This window comes from Elgaria multicarinata, chromosome 8 (genome assembly GCF_023053635.1).
Source record: "Elgaria multicarinata webbii isolate HBS135686 ecotype San Diego chromosome 8, rElgMul1.1.pri, whole genome shotgun sequence".
Lineage (NCBI taxonomy): Eukaryota > Metazoa > Chordata > Lepidosauria > Squamata > Anguidae > Elgaria > Elgaria multicarinata.
Window position 1 is genome coordinate 85,500,502 of NC_086178.1, and position 22,850 is coordinate 85,523,351.

The following is a 22,850-nucleotide window of genomic DNA, read 5'->3' on the forward strand; positions in this document are numbered from 1 at the left end:
ACTAATTTTTCATTTTGAAATTTCATGTGTTCTGTCCCTGTTTCAGTGGAATGCTCCTGTAAATGCTTATAAGTGCCATAGCTTCCCTTCAAAGATGGCTAGGAGAATTATTCTTTTTCTTCTCAAGGTGCTTAGAATTATGTATTAGAATTCCCATGAATTCCATTCTGCTTTTGAAAACCACCAGGTGGCAGCAACCATGAAACAGTGATGGGAGCAAAGCATCCGTTGTTGAAATAAACCCCACATATCAAAACAAAATACATTTGTATTTTATACATTTATTTCCGCTGCCGTAAATATAACTACACAGGGTTTGGTATGATATGCACTTAAAAAAAACTATTAGAAAATGGGGTCCCTGCCTTTCCAATGGTAAAAATATATATAATAAAATAAGAAATTAGACCAAAACTGGTTGCTAGCCCCTTAATTTACTTATATCCAATAATATAAGCAATAGAGTTTTCAAACAAAAAGAGATTTTGAATTTGAGTACACAGAATGTTCAAGCACACATCTTTTGAGGAGTCATGTGAGGAGTAATAGTGGGCTGGGTTCGCTTGCCCCACTCCTTTAGCACTAGGGATGGATGGAAGCACTGGAGTCCAGAGTTGCGAGGGCTCATGGCCGGGCCCCACAAGCTCCCTGGATTGCTCAGCAGGCAGCCTGTGAGCACCCACAGCCTCCCGCTTCTCCCTGCAAGCCCGTTGTGAACTGACATTTTCTGTATTAGCTGGGCTTTCAAAAGAGTACAGATCTGATCTTGGGCACAACGGCTGCCATAAATGGCCATTTCTGCAAGATTAAAGCCAGTTCTGGACCCATGGGATTCCTGGACCCAACCGGATGCCCACGACATCCTTTCTTAGCACATCTCTGTTGGCACTTCCAGTGTATGGAAGGAAGGGCAAAATCTGCAGTGAGGAGTGTGTTGTCCTCATGCAATTTGTGCAATTTAGAACCCTGATCTTGCTGGGTTCCATATTGTGCAAGGACCATACACAAATACAGCAGGCTCCCTGCTGCAGACATTCCCCTTCTAGTGGAAAAGGCAAGGAGGGCATGACAGAGGGGATGGGATGAATGAGTGCAGTCCTGCTCTCTGTTCTCATATGATTCCCCTCATGGGTGATCTGTTGCCCAAATTAGCTTACATATTCATAAAACTGTAGCATGATTCTAAAACATCACATTCAGCACACATCAGCAAGCATCCAGCCCACCATTTTTCTACACTGCGGCTTCTGTAACATGGGTGTCCACTCTTTTCAAAACCAATTCCCAACATCTGAACATGTTTTAACTAGGGGTGTGCAGAGTGGGTCTGCTCCACTACAAAATTCAGAGTGGAACTCAGATGAAGAGCTTCTCTGCTCCAATTTTTGGAGCAGCTCTGTGTCTCCGCACCATCAGATTACCCCTCGGAGCTCTGATCTGTTTTCGGATAAACATTCTATTATAGTCTATGAGATTAACAAAAATGCTTACATCTCCGTCATTTTTAAAGATAAAGAGATGAAATCTGCCACCATGATAGCTCTTAAGTAGGCTTTAGCCATGATAGCTCTTAAATAGAGGTTTAGCCATGCCAAGTTAGAAACAGATCTGTTCATCCCTTGATTTTTAGGATTTTTTTTAAAAAAAAATCCCCTCAAACCATTGCCCCGATAAACACACACACACACACACACACACACTCCTCTCTGATTCTGCATTAATTCACCCCTGCGCATTTACGGAGGGAGCATTTCTTTTTTACTTTGCTGGTGCACAGCTGTGCATCTTCGTTTATAAAAATAAAGCTCTGCTGCATTCCCTGACAGTTTGCTTGAATGGGGTGAAATGGGGGGTGAGTACTTGGGGAATAATATTGGGTGTTAGGACAAAAGCTGATCTCCACCTCTGACACTGAGCAGCCCAACCCCCATTGACATTAATCTCATAGATTACAATGTGTCTCTGTGTACAGGGCTCACGTAATGTTTGGCATGCCAGGGGAATCCTTGCAATATACAAGCCTATTACAATGAACATCTTGTCCATTGTAAATGACAAGTGCTTGGCCATTTAGGAAAATCCTGAACTGTATGTGCCTTACATCAAGATATGGTAGAAAATATAGAATAATATAGGCTGCATCCTATGTTTTGTTATTCCTTTACACAACAAATGATAGGGAAAATTACAGCTCTATGGGTGCAAGTCCATCAGTTCGATAAGGGGACTGTAAACTTTCTGAGGGGCATCAAGACCCCAAAGAAAATCAAAATGAGTCCATTTAGATAGGTTATTTATGTAGACTACGTTACGGATGCGACAGATTAATGCTTTGACGTCATCAGGGTCAGCAAACCAGTCATTTTCACCATACCATACAGTCGTTGGTATTCTCATATGTTCTATGTCATAGGATGGAGGCTCAGTCTAAAAACAAAGAAAAGAGAAGAAATGGAAGGGCTTTGTAACTTAAATCTGGCAAAGGTAAAACTAAAAATGTGAGGCTAAAACATCAATGAGCCTTGAATGAATCATTTGCTGAGCTGCTTCCTATGTGCATTTGTCGTGATTCTAAGACCTCCCAGGGAAATATGAGGCAATACCTAGATTCGCTGTGCAATCCACAAAGTCTTTATTAGTAAAAAACAACAACTTCTTCACCTTTGACTGTGAAGGTTAGCAGCTATCCTCTAAGCTTAATTGGCCAAACAAAGCAAGGCAGTTGCCTATCAACTAAATGGAGGGTTTCTCGCTGTGCCACAACAGGCTTTTACTGGACTCCACCTTCAGGGAGGGTCCTCTTAACCCAACTTTGATGTGCAGCTAGTTTGGTGGACCACCTCCCACCTCCTCTCAACTCTTCCCGCTTGACCCTGCAGAACGATAGGAGCAAATGTGCAATTTCCCAAGGCTCCAAAAATTGCACACTTTCTGGAGTCTTGGGAAATCGCAAATTTACCGCCCGTGCCAATGAAGGCCTTAAAGACCCTATGAACGCAAGGGTAAAGGCATGGAAGGGGGAAATGTGCAATTGTGGCAGTGGCTGCGGGCGGTTGCCAAGCGGTTGCCAAGGTCTCGCAAGCCTTGCGAGCGCTCGGCGGCATCTCACGCAGCCCTGCTCACGGGCACAAGTGGCAGCTGCCGCAGAGTGAGTGCCCGCCAATTTCACCCATCCCTATTTCCTACTGAGAAATAGCATGAACAAACCCTTCCAAACACAAAAAGGAATGCATGCATTCATGTTCAGTGGTGGCAAATTTCCTATCCTATTGAGAACAAATATTTTAAGCCATGGACATTTTTCCATAGCAAGTGAGGTCCCATCTGAAAACTGCTATCAGACTGTAGTTTCCTGGATGTTGTGTCCATGTGCAGGCATTTGATCTGGACACAGACCTTCCTTGACTCCAGGGGCTGCCTCCTTCACTTCAGTAGAGACTCTGGGTGCATATTCATTGACTCTTGTGGAGCTTCATTCACTGTTGAAGTGAATGGGGCAGCTTGCACATAGGGGAACTCTGTCTCCACTAGAACTACATGGACCTTTAAGTATTGCATAAGTGTCTTACCTGATTGTATTTATCCTTATTTCTATTCCCATAATCAAAGGCTCTAAATTTCCCAGTTTTGTATATCTAGAAATGAAGAAAAGAAAACTTTTCTAATGACTGAACTCTCACAATCAGTTTATTCTGATTTTCATTCCACTGAAGTATCAAGCAGAGGAGAAACAATAGTAGATGGATGAAACTGTTGGGGTTAGGTTTTTACCCACAGAAGGAAAAGGACTCTAAAGAGTTAAAAAGATGTCCTTGGCCAGATTGTCTCTGCCAGGAGAAGTCCAGTATAAAGCAGATTCTTCCCTGGCCTACGTGCGGTACGAGAAGTACAAGATGAAGAGACTATTGGTTAATTGGGCCAAGGAGAAAAGTGTATTTAAGAAGTCCATGTTGTAAGGCTTCTTACTGCTGCTGCAACAACTGCTGTTGTGATATCTTACTGCTATGACATTATCTTCACTGCTACGTTGTGTTGCTGTACTGTTGGTGAAAGGACTGTATATATGACCATTTATTCTGTAAGTAATTTATTTAGTGTCAGTAAAGTTTCTTACTGACCAAAGACCGTGAGTGCTTCTTTTTTGTTCCTAACTCCAAGCTGAAACCATTTCCAGCTCCACGCTGCTGCTGCTATTCGCACTCTGCTATATTTTTTGGGTAAGCAATTACCACGATAAAAACTGCATCATCAGAGGACCTGGGTTGAATTGCCTGGTGAGTCAGCAGCTTAGGCAAATCATGCTTTCTATTTACTCTGTAATTTTATTTTTACATTTCTAGCCCATCTTTCTTTCATCATTGAACTGAAGTTTGCCAAATTAGCATTGCAGCAGGGATGGGGAGAGAATTTAACCCTGTCCTTCCCTACTCTGGTCCTGATGCTAATCCCTTCTCTGAAGGTGGGATTTGCACAGGACAGAATCCCTCATTGGCTGCAGCAGGGGAAGAAAGGGTTAAAATTCTCATTCATGCCTGCTGCAATCCAGATTATTTATTTTTATTATTTAAAACATTTCTTGGCGGCTTTTCAGGGCGGAAGCTCTCCCAAGGCGGCTTGTAATAATAAAATACATAAAAACAGTTTAAAACATTAAAAGCAATAAAAACATGCACAGTAAAATAGCAGTTAAAATGATAAAAGCTAACAATAGAATCATCAAGAACAACAAGGGCAATAGCAGCAAGGCCATGGTAAAATAAAACGTTTACACACACACAGAGCTGATGATGTGGCAGCTATACAGTGATATTTGGAATTTTTCAGAATTTTGCAATGCAGTTCACAAATCAAAAAATATGCAGAACAAATGCATATAATAGGAAAAAATACACACAATATCTTCATATTAGGGAAATATGTACAAAAATGTGTATATTAGGGCAAAGAGTGTACAAAAATACATGCTATTATTGTCTGGGGAAATTAATATATTTGAAAAAATGCATTCTTGTTGAGAAATGCACACAAATATACAAATGAACGTTCATGCCGACAGTTTAGGAGAAAGAATGCAAACTAATGCAGAAATGGAATGGAACATACGTAACACTGGAAAATTGAGAAATTGAGCAGAATCAAACTTGACAGTTTCACCCATCCCTAATACACTGCTGTGTTTGAGATATAAATTGTAAGAATCTAAGACATACTAATCATGGTCTAGATGTTATGAATAATATGATTTAACTAAGTTTTCTCCATATCCACTCTGTCTGACCTTGGAATGCCACATTCCTGCACATTGACAGTGTGCAGTTTGTTATAAGCCTTTGACCTGCATGACTCCACTAATTTATTTATATTTATTTATTTATTACACTTATATACCGCTCCCATAGCCAGGGCTCTCTGGGCGGTTTACAGGTGTAACAGGTTTACAGGTTTACTAAGGGTGTAACCCTGTGCCTGTTCAGATAGAAACATGTCCTAGAACTCCCAGCATGCCACAGCCTGTATGGGTTGAAGGACATTTTCATGTCTAAACATGCACAGGATTGTGTCCTTAATGGTTTAAGTTCAGGTATCCACACATCTCTACTCAGCCTGGAAAATGTAAGGAACAAATATAGATCAAAGCTGCACTAGAAGTCATTTTGCATTTTTAGAGATTTTACCTGTCCCCAGTGGAGCACATTCTGAACTGATGTCGAATCTGGAAAACGCGACATGTAGACATCAATGCGGCTCTGCAAGAAACATTGTTTTCAGACATTTAATTTTTTGAGGGGGCTCTTAAAGTTTTGGTTTCCTGGGTGGTGTGAGATGGGGAAGGATTCCATTATAATTGGAATGGCGGTGGTGGATCTGCAACAAAATGTTGCAGTGTGGAGTTCCTTCAGTCATGCCATCTTCAAGGTTACTCCATTCCATCGCTTCCCAAGATTTCCATTCCAATCATATGCCAGCATTCTGTGGCTACTGAGCATGCTCAGTCTCCATTGGGTAGTTTGGGGTTTCCCCTAAAGCAGCTTTTTGTTTTTGTTTTTACTTCTGCAAACTTCCCCCGCCTTGCCCATACTGCCCCCTTGTGAGTGGATGGTGCTGTTTTCATTATGTAAAGACCCACATTTAAAGAATGAATCTGCTGTTAGTGTATAGGATGGTTGACTATCATCATGTTTATGTTCTCTCTCTCTCTCTCTCTCTCTCTCTCTCCATGAACTAACATTTGAAAACAACCAGCTCCTATCTCCACGGGATGGGCAGTGGTCATTTAAGTAATCTGAGATAGCTAAAATGCACCCCACTTTATACATACCATGTTCAGATTTGTCTCATTAGATCCCCCAACAACTGAAAAGGCCCACGAGCAGAGCTTGTTGAAGGTTTTGGAGCTGCAGATACGAGTTGTAAGTGACCTCTTAATCTCACTTCTCAGTGAAAAATCTCTCTTGCCCAAGAAAGTCTGCAAATATACCAACATTATATATAATTACAGCAATGGAGAGAATTTGCAGATATAGCAGTAAGTAGGTTGACTGACCAGTCAGAAAACCTCCAGGCTGGTTTGTTTGGGGGCTGCAGGTCCCCCTATAGAGGTGGGGTGGAACAAAGATTGTGTGTGTGTTGTGTATATGAATAGGTATGTAGGGGAGATAGTGAGAGGGGACTCTCAGTTTCAGCATTTTCTCTGCATACAAAAGTATACTGCTTGACCATACCATATCCCTTCATCTATTAGGGCTCTATCCTTGCCACCCAATCAAAATATACATTTTTCATACTTCAGGGATTGTCATGGTAACCTACCTCTAAAACAGTGTTGTCTCAAATGTGAATGTTTGGAACATGGCTGGCACCAGAGTTGTGTAGGCCCTTGGGATACTACCACCAATGCACCCCCCAGCGCTGATATCCCAAACCATCCTAGCTCATGGATCCATGTCCAGCCTTCTCTAGAAGAAGCCAGATGCCCACCATTTTGTATGTCCCACAACAAATATCCAGCATTGGTTTGGCTCTCTTCTGTCAGCGGATTATGCTGCTGCAGTACCAGCCCACTTGGAGGTTGGCTGCTACCCCAGAATCTGAATAAGGGTGAATTCTTATGTTGGTGTAAAGATGTGCTAGCAATCACATCCTTAAACTGTGCAGGTGTTGCTTCAAGCATATTTGCATGAAACCCCAATCAGATGGCTGGGACTTACTGTTCACATGTCAAGAAACATTTTTGTGTTTGCATGTTTGTGCTTCTAATGTACTACCTATACTGGTCGTTTGAGACAGTGTGGCCTCTAAATCTAATTAAAGAATACACATTTTGCATTTTCAATGTTGTGACAGCTGGAGGGTCAATATGTCTGAGTGAATTTAAGAATAACTTGTGCAGACATGTGGGTTTTAACTCCATGTTTTTACATGTGGAGGCCATCCACCCAGAGCTAAGGCATTTAACAACTATATGAGATCATTCTTTAAATTTAGAGAACGTCAGGTAACATTTGCTCTATCCACAGTTCATTTGTGGCTGAGGATTCTTGCCTGGGACCAACAGATGAGTAGATAGTTAAATCATTCTCCAGACAATAAGCATCAAGACATCTTATGGTCACATTGATCTCTATTTTAATGTGACCATAAGGAATGTGACCATACTGTTGTGCTCTCTCTTCATCCACCACGGGTCCTCTATAAATTATGCTCTGTGTGTGTGTGTGTGTGTGTGTGGAGTCATGATAACAACATAGAAACTATATGCAGTCCTGATAACAAGGTACTGTGGCCTGTTCACATCAGATACCACTTAAAGAACAAAATGTTTCAATGAAGTCAGTTTGCACATTCAGATTTCACATGCTCAACAATCAAGAAATGTATGTGCATGTGTGAATCAAGAGCACTAAGTTGATGGTAGTGTGTCACAGAAGGTCCTGTAATAAAATAATTACATTATCGGCACTAACCCCACCAAGTCCACAATCAAATACCTTTATTATTCCATCTGGCAGGAACAGCAACTTGACAAAAGGGCTCAGAGAACACTTTAGTGTGCTTAATGGAGCAAAGGCATGGAACATTTTTATCTTTTCAGCTACATGTGGCATAGATGAAAATGCAATGAAACCTAGAACACGCACACACAGAGACAAAATAGATTAGAGCAATCACACTTTTTCAGGCTCTCCACTTTCAGGGTGTAATCCAAGGCACACTTACTAGGGAGTAAGCCCCACCAAACACAATGGGGTTTTACTCCCAAATAAATATGCATAGATAAGTTTGCAATGTTGGTCTGCTATTTATTTAAAATCTATTGAAAAATAATTCAAGTACTCAACGACTAATGCATGCTTTATTTCCCAGTTACAACTTCTGAAGTTTCCATTGGTTTAAGTACAGTTTAAATTCAGGTATTTCAGTAGAAAATTTGCCTCTTTCTAATCATGACTTTCTAAGAATAGATAAGGACGAATAACTGAGCACAAGGGCTACATTCAACTTTTACTTGGACCTGAATGTAACTTGACCTGTTCTGGATTTTCAGTGACAGACTGTTTGAAGAGGTTATCATTTTCAGTGACAACCCATCTCCCTATTAATAATAATAGGTATATCTACATTGCATCCAGATTTAGCTGTGTATGTCAATATAATGTTACCCTTAACATACCTTGAGTGGCACCCTGAGAAAATCCAACAAAATGCATCTTGGGGACTCCAGTTTTCTTCACAATAAAATCGATTATTGCTGGAAGATCATACTTGGCCATTTCATCAAAACTGTAACATAAGTCATAATTTACCATTGATTCTCATTGAGTGCACTGACTCTATCCTCATGTAAAATTGTGGAACCAGCCAGAACTCTTTAATTCAAATCAATGGGACTTCAATGCCCTTCTGGATCTGGCCCAGAATTGTATGGCTTGTTTCACAAGGTTCTTGAGAGGATGGATGACAAGGATTGCAAATGTCCAACACTACAGCTGTGATACAGTGGCACTGATGAATACACTGAACTTTGTGCACACATGCTCTTATGTGCAGGGAAATAGCTCAAACCATCAGCTGTCTCCATGTGTGTCTAGAGCATGACATTCCATAGATGCCAATTGAAAAACTGTAAGCATGCATAATATCCTAGGTTAGATCTATATTACTGCTTTATAGCAGTATTGAAGTGCACTGATCTGTTGCTTGTCATATTCCATCTACCCTTTCATAGTGTTAATTCCTGCTTTTTATTCTACATTATCCAAAATATCACAACAAATGGCATTGTGTGTCCTACAAGGGATATATGCACAGGAGGGATATAGTGTTTCCATGATGGGATCATAGTGATTTGACACAAGGTGTAGATCTTGTCCTAGTAATCTTATAGAAAATAACCATGGTAGATATATTAAGGGCATTGCCCTATGCATATTTAGATAGAAAAAAAGTCCTACAACTCCTGGCTTGACCTAGCGAGCCATGCATAGGACTGCAATCCAATTTGATTTATTGAGCCACCAAATCGTAAAGTTTATTTGTGGAAGATCTTTGGATTTTCTGATAACACTGTTACAAACATGAATCTAGATAACAGGATTTCATGCTTACTGATGGTTAAAAACATCCAGTGGGTCACATGAACTTTAATTCATAATTGTAGAAGGATATGATCAGCTGACTTTGGAAGAAGTTAAAGACCTACTACAATGTAGAGCTGAAACTAATTGCATTCCAAAATTCTCTTCAATTCTATTGGTGGTGAATATTTACTATTCTCTGAATACTGAATTCTGGAGTAAAAGGTCACAAACTTCATATTGCACATTGAAAATTTTGCATTTGATTTTTTAAGAGGTAAATTAGAAGCATTGTATAGATCTGTGACTGTATTTGTTCAGGTCTACTACAAAGCTTCTTCAAAATGAATTGATATAAACAAGGTTCTCCTTAAAATAAGAAAAGAAAAAGACCAGTTTCAGTAATTTCTATACATTTAGTTTTAGGCCATGGCTAGACTAGGCCTATATCCCGTGATTGTCCCAGGATCATCCCTGTGCATCCAAATGACATACAGGGGATCCAGGGAGCAAGCAGGGATGACCCCTCCATTCGCCTGGGATAAGCCTTAGGTCTAGTTAAGGCCTTAGCTTACCTGTAAGCAGAATATTGTTCTTGTTCAACAAATAATGTCCGGTGTTTCCGAGACCAGGAATTGCCCCTATTGTTCCCTATCCAGACATCATAACCAGCATCTGCTAGCATGAATCCGAGGCTGTTGTTGTGCATATTTTCAACCCAGCTGCTTCCTTCTAAAGCAAAGCCATGCTGCAAAAGCACAACAGGCTTTTTAGCTGTAAAAAGAAAGTCACAAAGATCATTACTTGTCTAGAGCAACTATACAAGAACCCAAGCATAGATGAGGTCCTTCTGGGATGATTTCTCTTTTTCATATGTAAAATGTATTTGAGTGACAGATGGATATGAATCTAGGAAGAAAAAGAAAAAGATTAGTGCTTTGCTGCATTTCTCTCTCTCTCTCTCTCTTTTTTTTTTTTTTGCCTTGCCAGAAAACCCAACCACAAAACTTCTAGTGGAATTGGGCATTAGAAATGCATGAATTCTGCAAGATGAGGATGCAAAGCATTAACTGCTGCTTCAAAGTACATTATCTCTTGTGTATCAAGTTCATGAATGGAGCCATGAATAGGCTGCAATCAATCCACTGGCAAAAAGTAGGAATTGGTCCATAGTCCCATCACCTAAATGTAGTGTGTGTGTGTGTGTGTGTATGTATGTATGTATGTATATGTGTGTGTGTGTATATATATATATATATACTCTAAACTCTTCTTCCACAGTATCCTATCCTGACCATGAAGTGGGAGCTCATGGAGCATGAGGGAACATCTGAGGATGGCATATTCGGTCAGGTAGTAGGTAAAGAGAGAGTCAGAGAACTTTAGATAGCTCCAAGTTAACTACTTCTTCCAGTGATGTCTGGAGCTCAATTGGGTCTTTATGTACTCCTCTTGGGGTTGACTATACCTCTCATGCCTGGCCTCCTTCCTATAGACTGGAGAGACTTGAAAACATAGACCTCTGGTCTAGAACTTACACCCAACCCGTCTGCCTATCTATTAACTCCCATCTAATGTATTAACTGCAGTTGTTAGCAGGCCCCAGTACTAATCCTAACAGAAATCTAGACTAGGGAGTGCTGCTGTCTTCAGTTTGAGGCTCTCTGTCTCCAGGAGCTTCTGACTACATAGACTCAGGTTGTAGTTCTGATTCACAATCAAGGTCCAGCACCATTGTGATTTGTGACACTGCTGCTTTGTCCTAGCAGGCCTCTCCACCTTTAGGTCAGACCCAGGCCAGTGCATGACACACACAAGCATTGTTTGTTTAAAACTAGAAATCTCTTGAGCAATTCCTGCCTTCCCTGGCCAACACATGATGCTGTGGCCTGCAGTCATAAAAGGATCAGCGCTTTTCATATATGGATCTTATGAACAACTAATTTGCCATCATATTAATCATGACTCCTGATTCATTCATCACATTTTGTTCATTTAAACAATGATGCAATCAAACCATTGTCAAAAACAGGGTAGGAGGACCTTTTTCTGCCTGTCAAGGGCCTCATTCACTCAGGGGTAACCTGTCAGAGGTATGCATTGATCACTTGCAAAGAACTTTAGAAATTACTTCGAAGGCCATTGGCCCTAAGAGAAGATTTCCTCCTTTTTCTCCCTGAGGGAGAGGAGAATATTGGGGCAGGGGGAGAATTCATGAGGGAAGTTTAATCCTCCCCCTCCTGGTGCATGCTGGTCCTAATCCAAATTGGGGCCATGCACACTAGAATAAATAAATGCTAGCCTTCAACTACACGATTGGTGTAATGTGTAGTTTTTCTCTTAAATGGGGACTGTGAAGTCGTGTTGTGGCAGACGCCCATATATCAAAAGAGGCATGGCAGGAATGTGTGAGGAATGTGAATGTGGGATGCAGAAAGGAGGTGTCTGAAAAGGCCCTGATACTTGGCAGGGAAGATCCACTTCAGGATAAATTGCCACCCTCTTTAAGTAAGACAACTTAATGGCTCCTGTCAGAAAGGCTCACATTGTTACCACAGTGTACTCTCTGTTACTCTCTGTTAACTTCCACTGCCAACCTCTGTAAAGGCTCATTGTCCCTTCTGTTGCTTCACATAAAAAGAGAAGAGGCGATGCAGGGGATTACTGGGGCTCCTGAAATTTGCATATTAGTGATTTCACTGAAAACCATATAATATAACATTTGACATGGAACCAGGAAAAAAAACCCAAGCCATCCCCTCTTTTCTTTTTTAATTTTCACTTTGGATAGTAACTAAATGATTTAAAAATATACTATTAATTTCTGCTGAAAAAAGCTGGCAATAAAATAATTCTAAGAAATTAGAAATGCAATTTTCTAGCCCAGACTTTCCCAACCTGGTACGTCACTCCCCAAATGTGTTGGACTAGAACAACCATTATCCCCATGGCCAAGGCCAGCTGGGGTGATGGGAATTCTAGTCCAGCACATCTGGAGAGCCCCAGGTTGTAGAAGTTTGTTCTAAGCCATATCACCTATTCCCTCTTCTTCCTTTGTTTGAGTGGATCTGTGCTGCTTCCTTTTAAGTTCAAATGAACTTAAGCTCAAATGAACTTCCTTTTAAGTTCAAATAAGCACTGGAGTCTCCAGTGTGAAACAACTGAATTAGAACAAATCAAGACATCTGATTCTATTCACTGCCTGTGTTTTGAGATCTTCTGGGGAAGCCTTTCTCTCAGTCCCACCACCATCACAGGCACACCTGGTGGGAACACAGGAGAGGGCCTTCTTGGTGGCTGCTGCAGAGCTCTGGCATTGCCTTCCCAGGGAAATTAGACTGGTTCCCTTCTTGATGTGTTTTTGGAGGCAGGCGAAAACTGTCGTATTCCAGCAGGCCTTTGTTGAATAATGTGGACCTCCATCTGTGTTTTAGACTTTGAAAATTTAATATGTATTTTAAATGTTGAAATGTTTTCATATTAAAACTTATTTAAGTATATTAACTTTTGTATTTTTACTTATAGCTTTTACCTGTATATGTTTTAATTTTGTAAAGATGCCTTGAGGCCCGGCATTGGACAAAAGGCAAGATACAAATAAAGAAGATAATAATAATAATAATAATAATAATAATAATAATAATAATAATAATTCAGCCTAGAACAGCGACTCGTTTCCTGTCCTGCTACAGATTGTTTATTAACACAGCAGAATGGTGATAATCAACTCCTGCTGTTGTGAAAGGTTACATGCACACAAGTACCAAATTTTATTTTCATTCAATGTTCTGAATACTGTTTAACTAAACCTCTCCTGATATGCATGCAATTATGTGCTTACTGCCTAAACAGTAACACTTATGTGTCATCAGGTAATGGCACATCATCAGGTAACAGCACTTAAGCAGGTCTCCTTCATTCCACCTGCTGTAACACTCTTCCCCAGGTGTGGTCCAAGAGGTGGAAACTGTGGAGAGATTTAAATACCTCTTGAAAATGTATTCATTTACTCAAGCATTCCCTGATTTGTAAACACACTGTTGCGTTTGTGCAATGTTTTAAATGTATTTCCTATTTTATACTGTATGTACATTAGTTTTTATATCATATTTGATGTATTTTTTTATGTAAACTGCTTAGAGATCATAGGATATCAAGTGGTGTACAAGTAGTTTAAATAAATAAAACTCAATAAATACCAAACAACTGTAGATGAGATAGGGAAGTGTGCACCCTTGATATGTCAAGAAAGGCATGTGTCCATGCTTCTCACCTGCCCAAGGACCTCCACTTCCCTTACTCGGCTTCGTCCTTTTTCTTCTGCTGCCCCTTACGCCTGGAACGCTCTTCCAGAACACTTGAGAACTACCAACTCAATCACTGCTTTTAAAACTCAGCTAAAAACTTTTCTTTTCCCTATAGCCTTCAAATATTGAGTTTGTTCTGACTTTATACTGTTTAGCTTCACCCTACCCGGTGCCTGTTTACACTTCCCTGTGCCTGTTCGCATTCTCCTTCCCTCTTTATTGTTTACTACAACTTATTAGATTGTAAGCCTACGCGGCAGGGTCCTGCTATTTATTGTGTTATCTGTACAGCACCATGTACATTGATGGTGCTATATAAATAAATAAATAATAATAATAATAATAACTTGAGATCTATTCGCTTGATCTGTCAACCTTAAAAAAGGAGTGGAAGGATCAGGGAAATTGGGCATAGGCATGTCTTATGATGGTACGAGCCTGCTCCTTTTCAGAATAGAAGGATTATTGAGACCAAGCATACATATTTAGGAATAGGTCCACTTCTTGCCCATTTGTGAATTATGTTTTCAGGATTAAACAAGTGCTCACTTGCCTATCAGATGATGCAAAGCAAGATTTTCTCAAGCATCTACTTGATTTTTTTTAAAAAAAATCCACTCTTCTTTTTGCGCTTACTTACGTATGTGCCAAGGTTGTTCTCTGCCAGAGGGGATTCTGTTGATAGTGAGGATGTAATCATCAGGTGTGAGCACTTTATATTCTTCTGCTTGGTATCCTCTATGGCGGATGATCTCACTCTGTAGAGCCCAAAATAAGTTTGATTCAGCTCGTGTGAAAGTATTGTGCTTTTATGTTACCAGCAATCTAATGCCTAATTATCAGGCTATATTTATCCCAATTTGTCAGCATAGAAGATCTCAAAGAACAATGGAGAATATCCAAAGGATTTTTTTGTTTGTTTGTTTTTGCAAACATTTTAAATTTAAAATGTGAAGGAAGCAGAAGAATGTTTCAGTAGAGAATCATGTTAAATCTTGAAACACGAATGTTTTGCCCTTCAACACCTGTCTTCTACTATGGCTGAGATCATTCCATCCATAATGGGATCAATCTCCATAGAAGGGCAGTGTTTGATGTGTTCAAAAAAGTAATAAGTAACAGAGATTTGTAAGGAAGTATCAACGGAAAGTACTAGAAAAGGTATTCAGCAGAAACAGAAGAGAGAAAATAAGATGGGTTATTAGAAGTTACACTGGAAAGGGCTTCATGTAAGAAACTCACATGTAGATTTTCACATATGATTACTGCTTTCAGCACCTCCTGAAACTGTTGTTGTTCCAGGAAGCTTTCCCTGAAATGACTAGCCATGGTTTTATCTGAACCTTGTTGTTTTAAAAATGTATTTTATTGGTGTAATAATAATAATAATAAATTTATGTATTTGTTACCCGCCTCTCCCTCTGGATCAAGGCGGGGTACAACACAAATGCAAACACCATAAAATACATATAACTAATTAAAACATTTAAAACTAATACATTATTAAAAGCAGCACATTATTAAAAAAGCATCTTAAAATCCAACTGGGAAGGCCTGCTGGAAGAGATCAGTCTTTATGGCTTTCTTAAATTCCGGAAGACTGTTAAGTTGACAAATCTCTCCTGGCAAGCCATTCCACAAACTGGGAGCAGCAGAAGAAAAGGTCCTCTGGGTAATAGTTGTCAGCCTTGTTTTTGTTGGCTGGAGTAAATTCTTCCCGGAAGACCCGAGTTTGTGGGGCAGATTGCACGGGAGAAGGCGATCCCGCAAGTAGCCTGGACCCAAAGCATGTAGGGCTTTAGTCTGTTATTCTATTTGTTCACTGCTCCAAAATCTTCAGATAGAGAGCAGTATATAAACACTAGACATAAATAAATACAGAAAAAATAATGTGCCTGTATGCATGCACACAGAAACATTATTTTTTTTCTGTATTTCATGTGCACAAGCAGCAAAATTGCCACATAAGATTATCTGTGTATAGGTTCTGCACCTTTCTTTTTTAACACTGCAATGCCCAGCACCTTTATTACTCAGTACTACTAAAAGGAGATACAGTTATAAAATAGAATAATTGCATTGGCTCCATTGATAACTTCTATATTTATTGTGTGGGGTTCTTTTCTAAATGTTTTGCCCAGCAAAACAAAAACAAACAAACAAACAAAACCCCAACAAAATCACAACTTACTATATTCATGTATACTTCAGGATTCACATTGCCTCTTGTGGGTGCTGGTTCTTTTGAAGACAAAATGCCTTGGATTGCACACACCACCAGGAAAAGGAGCCACATATTGGAACTGTAAAAACCAAAAAGGCATTAACACATTTTATGGAGATGAGGAACTGATAGAGATATATGCGTAATGAAATGAACACCTGCACACAAGCTTATTCAAATGTGATGGTGCCATGTGGTAGATGCCAGTGAACGTTTTGACATGTCAGAAGGTCCATACAATAGCTTACATTTGTAAGCTGTTCTACTGAAAGAACTGGGCATGTTTAGCCTGGAGATGAGAAGATTGAGGGGAGACATGATAGCACTCTTCAAATACTTAAAAGGTTGTCACACAGAGGAGGGCCAGGATCTCTTCTCGAGCCTCCCAGCGTGCAGGACATGGAATAACGGGCTGAAGTTAAAGGAAGCCAGATTCCAGCTGGACTTCAGGAAAAACTTCCTGACTGTTAGAGCAGTACAACAATGGAATCAGTTACCTAGGGAGGTTGTGGGCTCTCCCACACTAGAGGCATTCAAGAGGCAGCTGGATAAGCATCTGTCAGGGATGCTTTAGGGTGGATTCCTGCATTGAGCAGAGGGTTGGACTCGATGGCCTTGTAGGCCCCTTCCAACTCTGCTATTCTATGATTCTATGATCCAAGTGGAGAGGCAGGTAAGAAATAAATTATTATTATTATTATTATTATTATTATTATTATTATTATTATCCTACCCTCCTTTCAAAAAACCTTGATTCAAAAGAGAGATCAACAGATACAATATGCATAGGCTTACAACATTCAAAACATAAAACATCAATAACAGAGTATAAAATTATAAGATTATAATTTTGAGATTATAATCACAGACTGAACCAAATAGCAAGAAATAAAAAAAGGCTTTTCTCTGATAGAAGTTACTGTTAACAAATTCAACCATTGCCACCCAATGCCCGCTGAATTATCACCAACAGCAGCAGCAGCAGCAAAAACAACGACAGAGTGAACCTGATAAACTTTACTTGGGAGGGAGTTCTATGGTGACAAAACCAACCATAAAAAAGAAAATTAAAAAATCCTTGTGCTTGCCCAGTTTAATCTCAGAAAAAGATGGTACCCAAAGCAAGGCTTCACCCAAGCAGAACATAAGAAGAGCCCTGTTGGATCAGATCAAAGGCCTATCTAATCCAGAATCCCATTTCCCACAGTGGCAAGCCAGATGCCTACAGGATTCTCACAAGTAGAAGATGAAGGCAATAGTCTTCTCCCACCGGAAAAAGGCGGAGGCGAAGAGAGTCAGGGGGGCTGCGGATCGAGGCGAAGAGGATCACCTCAATCCAGAGCTTCACCTGCAGGTAAGTGGGGGGGAGGGGGACTAATCTGGCGGTGCCAGTGCCGCCATGCAAGGCCGAGGCCTCTTCCGGCTTCAACTGGGGCCTCAATTGAAGCCCGCGACGGAGGAAAGTAAGGGGGCGGGGGCAGGGGCGGGGGCTTGGCCTACCTGGTGCCGCCGGCGCTGGCATCCATGCGGTGGCGGCGGCGGCCCCAGGTAAGGGAGCAGGGAGGAGGGACGCTTACCTTCCTCCGTCGCAGGCTTCAATTGAGGCCCCGGTTGAAGCCAGAAGTGAAGGCCAAGGCCTCTTCCAGCTTCAACCGGGGCCTCAATTGAAGCCCGCGACAGAGGAAGGTAAGGGGGCGGGGTGGGTGGGGGGTTATCTTCCGCCGCCACCATCCATATAGTGACGGCGGCGAAGCCGGATCTCGCTCCGCAGAGCGGAGCGGGAGACGGGTGGAGCGGCGCGAAGAGGATCGGGTCACGAAGCGGATTGGGGGGTCGGTGCACACCCCTAGTAATAGCCACTGTTGGCAATATCCACCATGAATTTGACTGATCTCCTTTTAAAGCCATCTAAGTTGGTGGTCATCACAACTAGGGGTGTGCTCCGCTCCATTACGTATCCCCGGATCTGAAGCAGAGCGGGCCGATCAAGACCTCCAAAGCCCATTTCCGGAGCAGATTGAGGGAGGTCCAGATCGACCTGAAGCGGTTCGGGCCCGATCCAGAAAGTCAGGATCGGGATCTGAAGTGGTTTGGGTAGGGGGTGCACAGCCCTAATCACAACATCCTATGGAACAGAATTCTATAGTTTAACTATGCACTGAATGAAGACTGTCCTGAATCACCCACTATTTTCATCTGTCCTGAATCACCCACTATTCAGCTTCATTGGATGACAGCCAAGCTCTATTAGTATGAGAGAGGGAGAAAAACTATCTTTTTCTACTTCATTCACAGCTTAATTTTATGCACTTCTTTCTGTTCCTCTCTTACTCATCATTTTTGGTATCCTTTCTCTCTAGTTTCTCCAGCTCCCTGATGATGTTGGTTGCTGTTTCCTGGTGATAATACAGAAGAAGGTGCTAATCAATGACTTGATTTCTATGAATGGGGCTAATTAAGTCACTGAATAGGCAAACCCTTTACACACAAGGAGTTCAATCTCGTCAATATTTCTTGAACAGTTTCAGGGCAGGGGGAAGTGGCATGCGGATCCAGCGGTGAGTGGTGTTCCATGGCTAAATGGAGGCCACTAATGTGAGAGAAACCTTCTAAACACAGGAAAACATTGAAAGAAGTTGCACTACTCTGCCACCCTATAAGACAAAGATAGATCCACGCACACCAAGCTAGAAACGGTCTTCTATGTGCCTCAGTAAAATAACATTTTAATAGAAAGCAGCCATTTGGAACCCTGGCATCATCCCTTCAATGGGATTGCTATGAAATGCTCACAAGTTAATCCACAGATAACAGTACAATCCTTTTTCCTATAGCAATTAATATGCAAGTCTGCATAAATATAAAGAGAGTATTACCTAAATCCACCGGCAGCACTGGATGAGAATTGGGTACTGGAATGACTGAAGAGTTGGTTGCTTGAAGTTAAAAGTAGGGAGAGTTAGGGAGAACGACCTTATAAAAGCTTCATGACTGACATTTCCTTGTCCTTTTTTTTACATATATACATATTCTGTCACACACGCCTCCTCATTTTTCAGTCTCCAACAACGTATTATTACCACAGGGAGTGCATTCAGGTGATGTCATTGTTTCCTTTCCCGATGTTTTCTGTAGAACTTTAAAATGATCTATAAAAATGTACCAACCCTTCAGGACTTTCTTTTAATGTACTGCTTAAAATCAATTTTGTTCCTGATGATTTCAGCTCTGGATATGTACAGTCTGCAATATCAACTGGATTATGGAGTAACACCAAAAGGAAGAAAGCAAGCAATTCAAATACTCTAATATTTCCTAGATGATGTAATACAACCACTTCCATCTAAATGGCCTATGGGGTGGGGACAACATCCAATTGTTTCTGACAAACACGTTCAGGTAAATGTGATTATTGTTTACAATCAGTTTCATGAAGAAATGAATGAAGAATCCACACCTGCCAATTGAGGATAACAGTTCGTAAATAAGTCATCAACAGCTGCTAAAACGTTGATGTAAAACATTAAAACAGGGTGACCATATGACTGGATTTGCCCGGATTTGTCCAGGCTTTTGATAACAAATCCGGGAGGGGGAGGGGAAATCCAGATTTTTCCAAAGAGCAGCTCTAATGGGAATTAACTAAAATGCTTATAACTCTGTCATTTTTAAGATAAAGACATGAAACTTGGCACAATGGTAGCTCTTAGGAAGTGCTTTAGTCATACCAAATTTGAAACAGATCGGTTCATCCATTGATTTTTTAGGATTTTTTTTAAAAATTGAGTTTTTAAAATTATTATTTTTAAAATCGTCATTTATAAAGATAAAGAGATGAAACTTCGAACTATGATAGGATTTAGGTAGAGCTTTAGCCACACCAAATTTGAAACAGATCTGTTCATCCATTGATTTTTTTAGGATTTTTTTTAAATTAAGGTTTTTAAATTATTATTTTCTAAACTGTCATTTTTAAAGATAAAGAGCTGAAAGTTGGTACCATGATAGGTTTTAGGTAGAGCTTTAGCCATACCAAATTTGAAACAGATCTGTTCATCCATTGATTTTTAGGAATTTTTAAAAATGTGAGGATTTAATTTTTAAAAATATATATATTATTTTTAAAGATAAAGAGATGAAACTTGGCACCATGATTGCTCTTAGCAAGGACTTTAGCTATGCCAAGTTTGAAACAGATCTGTCCATCCATTGAGTTTTAGGATTTTTTAAAAAAAGTTTGAGGTTTTAAAATTATTTTTTAAAAATGACATTTTTAAAAGATAAAGGGCTGAAAGTTGGCACCATGATAGCTCTTAAGGAAAGAATTAGCCATGCCAGGTTTGAATCAGATCTGTTCATCCATTGTTTTTTTTAGGATTTTTTTAAAAGTTCAAAGTTTTAAAATTATTGTGTTTTAAAACTGCTGGAGCCATATCCTTCGAACTCAGGTTGTCAAACCTCCTCTTTGGGGGTTTGCATATTGAGCAGTTTCAGCCCTTGGCATTAAGGGGATCTCCAGTCTTTAGGTAAACTGCCACAACACCCACCCTAAAGTTAGAGTAGAGAAACTTGTGACAATTATACACAAGCTTTTTTAAAAAATTGAAATTAAAAAAAGCCAGCCATCCGGCCAGCCAGTAGCAAACCCTGTTAACAACAACAGCAGCTTGCAATGAGTGAAGACACAGTCAGAAAAGATATTTGAGGGAAGGGGAGACTGTATCACATAAAGCATAGCAAAAGCTTCAAAGTACAGCAAAACCTACAAAAGTAGGAGTGAGTGAAGTTAATTTCAGATACACTGAATCACTTGTTCTTTATTTCAGTGATTTTAACATTAAGATGTTATGTAGAACAGATTTTTCTTAAATGTGTGCTGTAAAATCAGACATGTGACCAAGGCTATGTTCGGGGGGCACACCCCCTTAGTACTGGACATGCCTCCTTGGGGGCCGACCATGTTGTCCTCCTTTTTGGTTTCCAAAATATGGTCACCCTAATTAAAACCAATACAATATCATAATTACAAGCACACTCAGATTGGGGAGGCCTGGGTAAATAAATGTGTCTTCAATTTGCACCTACAGCAGTGTACAGTTGGTGCCTCCCAAATACCTGGGAAGAGGCCATTCCATAAGGTGGGTGCCACCACAAAATAGGCCTGCTTCCTGGTTGCTGCAAGATGGCAATCTGAAGGTCCTGGTACAACCAGCAAGTTCTCTTCTAATGAACTTTATGATCCCACAGGTCTGTATTGGGAAAGGCAATCTGTAATTAGATTCACATTTAATCTCTTCAGTCCACAGCTATGTATATATCGTCAGGATCAAGAAAATTTCAGTATGAGAAAATTATTGGGAACCATATCCCAATGAGCCTTCCTGTTATCATCAATCACTGCATATGCTCACCATAGGTCTGAATTTGCTCAAAGATTATTCAATTCTAGCACTAATTCATGCTTAGAATACTAGATGATGATGATGACGACGATTTATTTATTTATTTATTTATTTATTTATTACATTTATATACTGCCCCACAGCCAAAGCTCTCTGGGCGGTTTACTGGGCAGATTATTCCTTTCTAAGAATTCATTGTGACATTGCCCATCATAAATTAGTTAGAATTGGGCTTTCATTCAATAATGCTTCAAGTGAGATAGTTTGTGTTTTTAGAGTCGGACAGGCTGCCTTCTTGCTGCACTCGCTCACCCTTTCACAGACCTGCAAATGTGACAGGGGAAACTCTTGCAGCTGCCAATCTCTTCTTGAGAAAGGAGGAGGGAACCGGTAGTCTCTACACCTGTGGCAATCAGAACCCTCTCACCCCACCCTCCCCGATGACACAATGAGCCATTGTCGCAGGGCTTGAAATGGCACGTGTGCAAGTGAAGAGAGGACAAGAACACGCAAGCTTCCCTATTCAAACATTGTAGAAGACATGGAGGGGGGTGGGAGGGCTTGGCAGAAGCACCCAGTGCTGGAAAGCTACCAATAGGGATGTTAGGAGGAGGAAAGGAATTGTTCCCACTCCACCCTAATTGTTACATCCTTTCTGGTTGGTCGCTAGCTAATCTGACAGATGATCAGGCTTGCCATGGCTTGTTCCGTCACCCACATTCCTTCTCAGTCCTTCCACTGGCTCCAGTATGTATCCCACATTCCCTTGCAGCTAAACTCATCCTTTTCTCAATCCATACCTCAGCTTTTGCTGTGCTGGCTGGCTGTTTCTGTACAAAACAATAAGGGTGCTAAGGCACTCAACCACGTAACCAGGGCGGAAGGTATAATGCATAAGTTTATAAAAGATTTTTCTATATTGTCATGAGTACACATGACAATGTTTACGCAGAGTGTGGTGCAGAGTGGTAAGCGGCAGTTATTGCAGCTGAAACCTTCCCCATGGCCTGAGTTCGATCCCAGCGGAAGCTGGTTCTCAGGCAGCTGGCTCAGGTCGACTCAGCCTTCCATCCTTCCGAGGTCAGTAAAATGAGTACCCAGCTAGCTGGGGAAAGGTAACTGCGACTGGGGAAGGCAATGGCAAACCACCCCGCTACAAAGTCTGCCAAGAAAACGTCAGCAAAACTCCCTCTAGGAGTCAGCAATGACTCAAGTGATTGCACGAGAGGTTCCTTTCCTTTTTCCTACACAGGCATTACATGAAATAATATGCAAAGGCACATGATATAATTACATCATATAACTAACATGTATGTGTTAAACCAAAAAGCTGAGCAGATAT

General features: G+C 40.7%; 1 protein-coding gene across 1 annotated transcript; it reads right to left on the bottom strand.

Annotated features, from left to right (window-relative positions):
* Positions 1 to 1,843: 1,843 nt before the first annotated feature.
* LOC134402956 (lipase member M-like) lies at positions 1,844 to 19,064 on the bottom strand. The gene is made up of 10 exons (XM_063132919.1): positions 18,983 to 19,064; positions 16,074 to 16,185; positions 14,523 to 14,640; positions 10,151 to 10,349; positions 8,672 to 8,781; positions 7,989 to 8,125; positions 6,320 to 6,466; positions 5,676 to 5,747; positions 3,570 to 3,635; positions 1,844 to 2,427 (listed from the first exon to the last, which is right to left on the bottom strand). The coding sequence occupies exons 2-10, from the start codon at positions 16,176 to 16,178 to the stop codon at positions 2,194 to 2,196; spliced, it is 1,188 nt and encodes a 395-aa protein (XP_062988989.1). The 5' UTR covers positions 16,179 to 16,185; positions 18,983 to 19,064; the 3' UTR covers positions 1,844 to 2,193.
* Positions 19,065 to 22,850: the final 3,786 nt, after the last annotated feature.

Bases quoted from the DNA above. Each gene is read 5' to 3' on its own strand.
- LOC134402956 (XM_063132919.1), bottom strand. From the start codon at position 16,178: ATGTGGCTCCTTTTCCTGGTGGTGTGTGCAATCCAAGGCATTTTGTCT. The intron at 10,350-14,522 runs GTAAGTAAGCGC...TTCTTTTTACAG, and splicing joins AGAACAACCTTGGCACATAC to CTAAAAAGCCTGTTGTGCTT. The intron at 8,126-8,671 runs GTATGTTAAGGG...TGCGTGTTCTAG, and splicing joins TTCTCAGGGTGCCACTCAAG to GTTTCATTGCATTTTCATCT.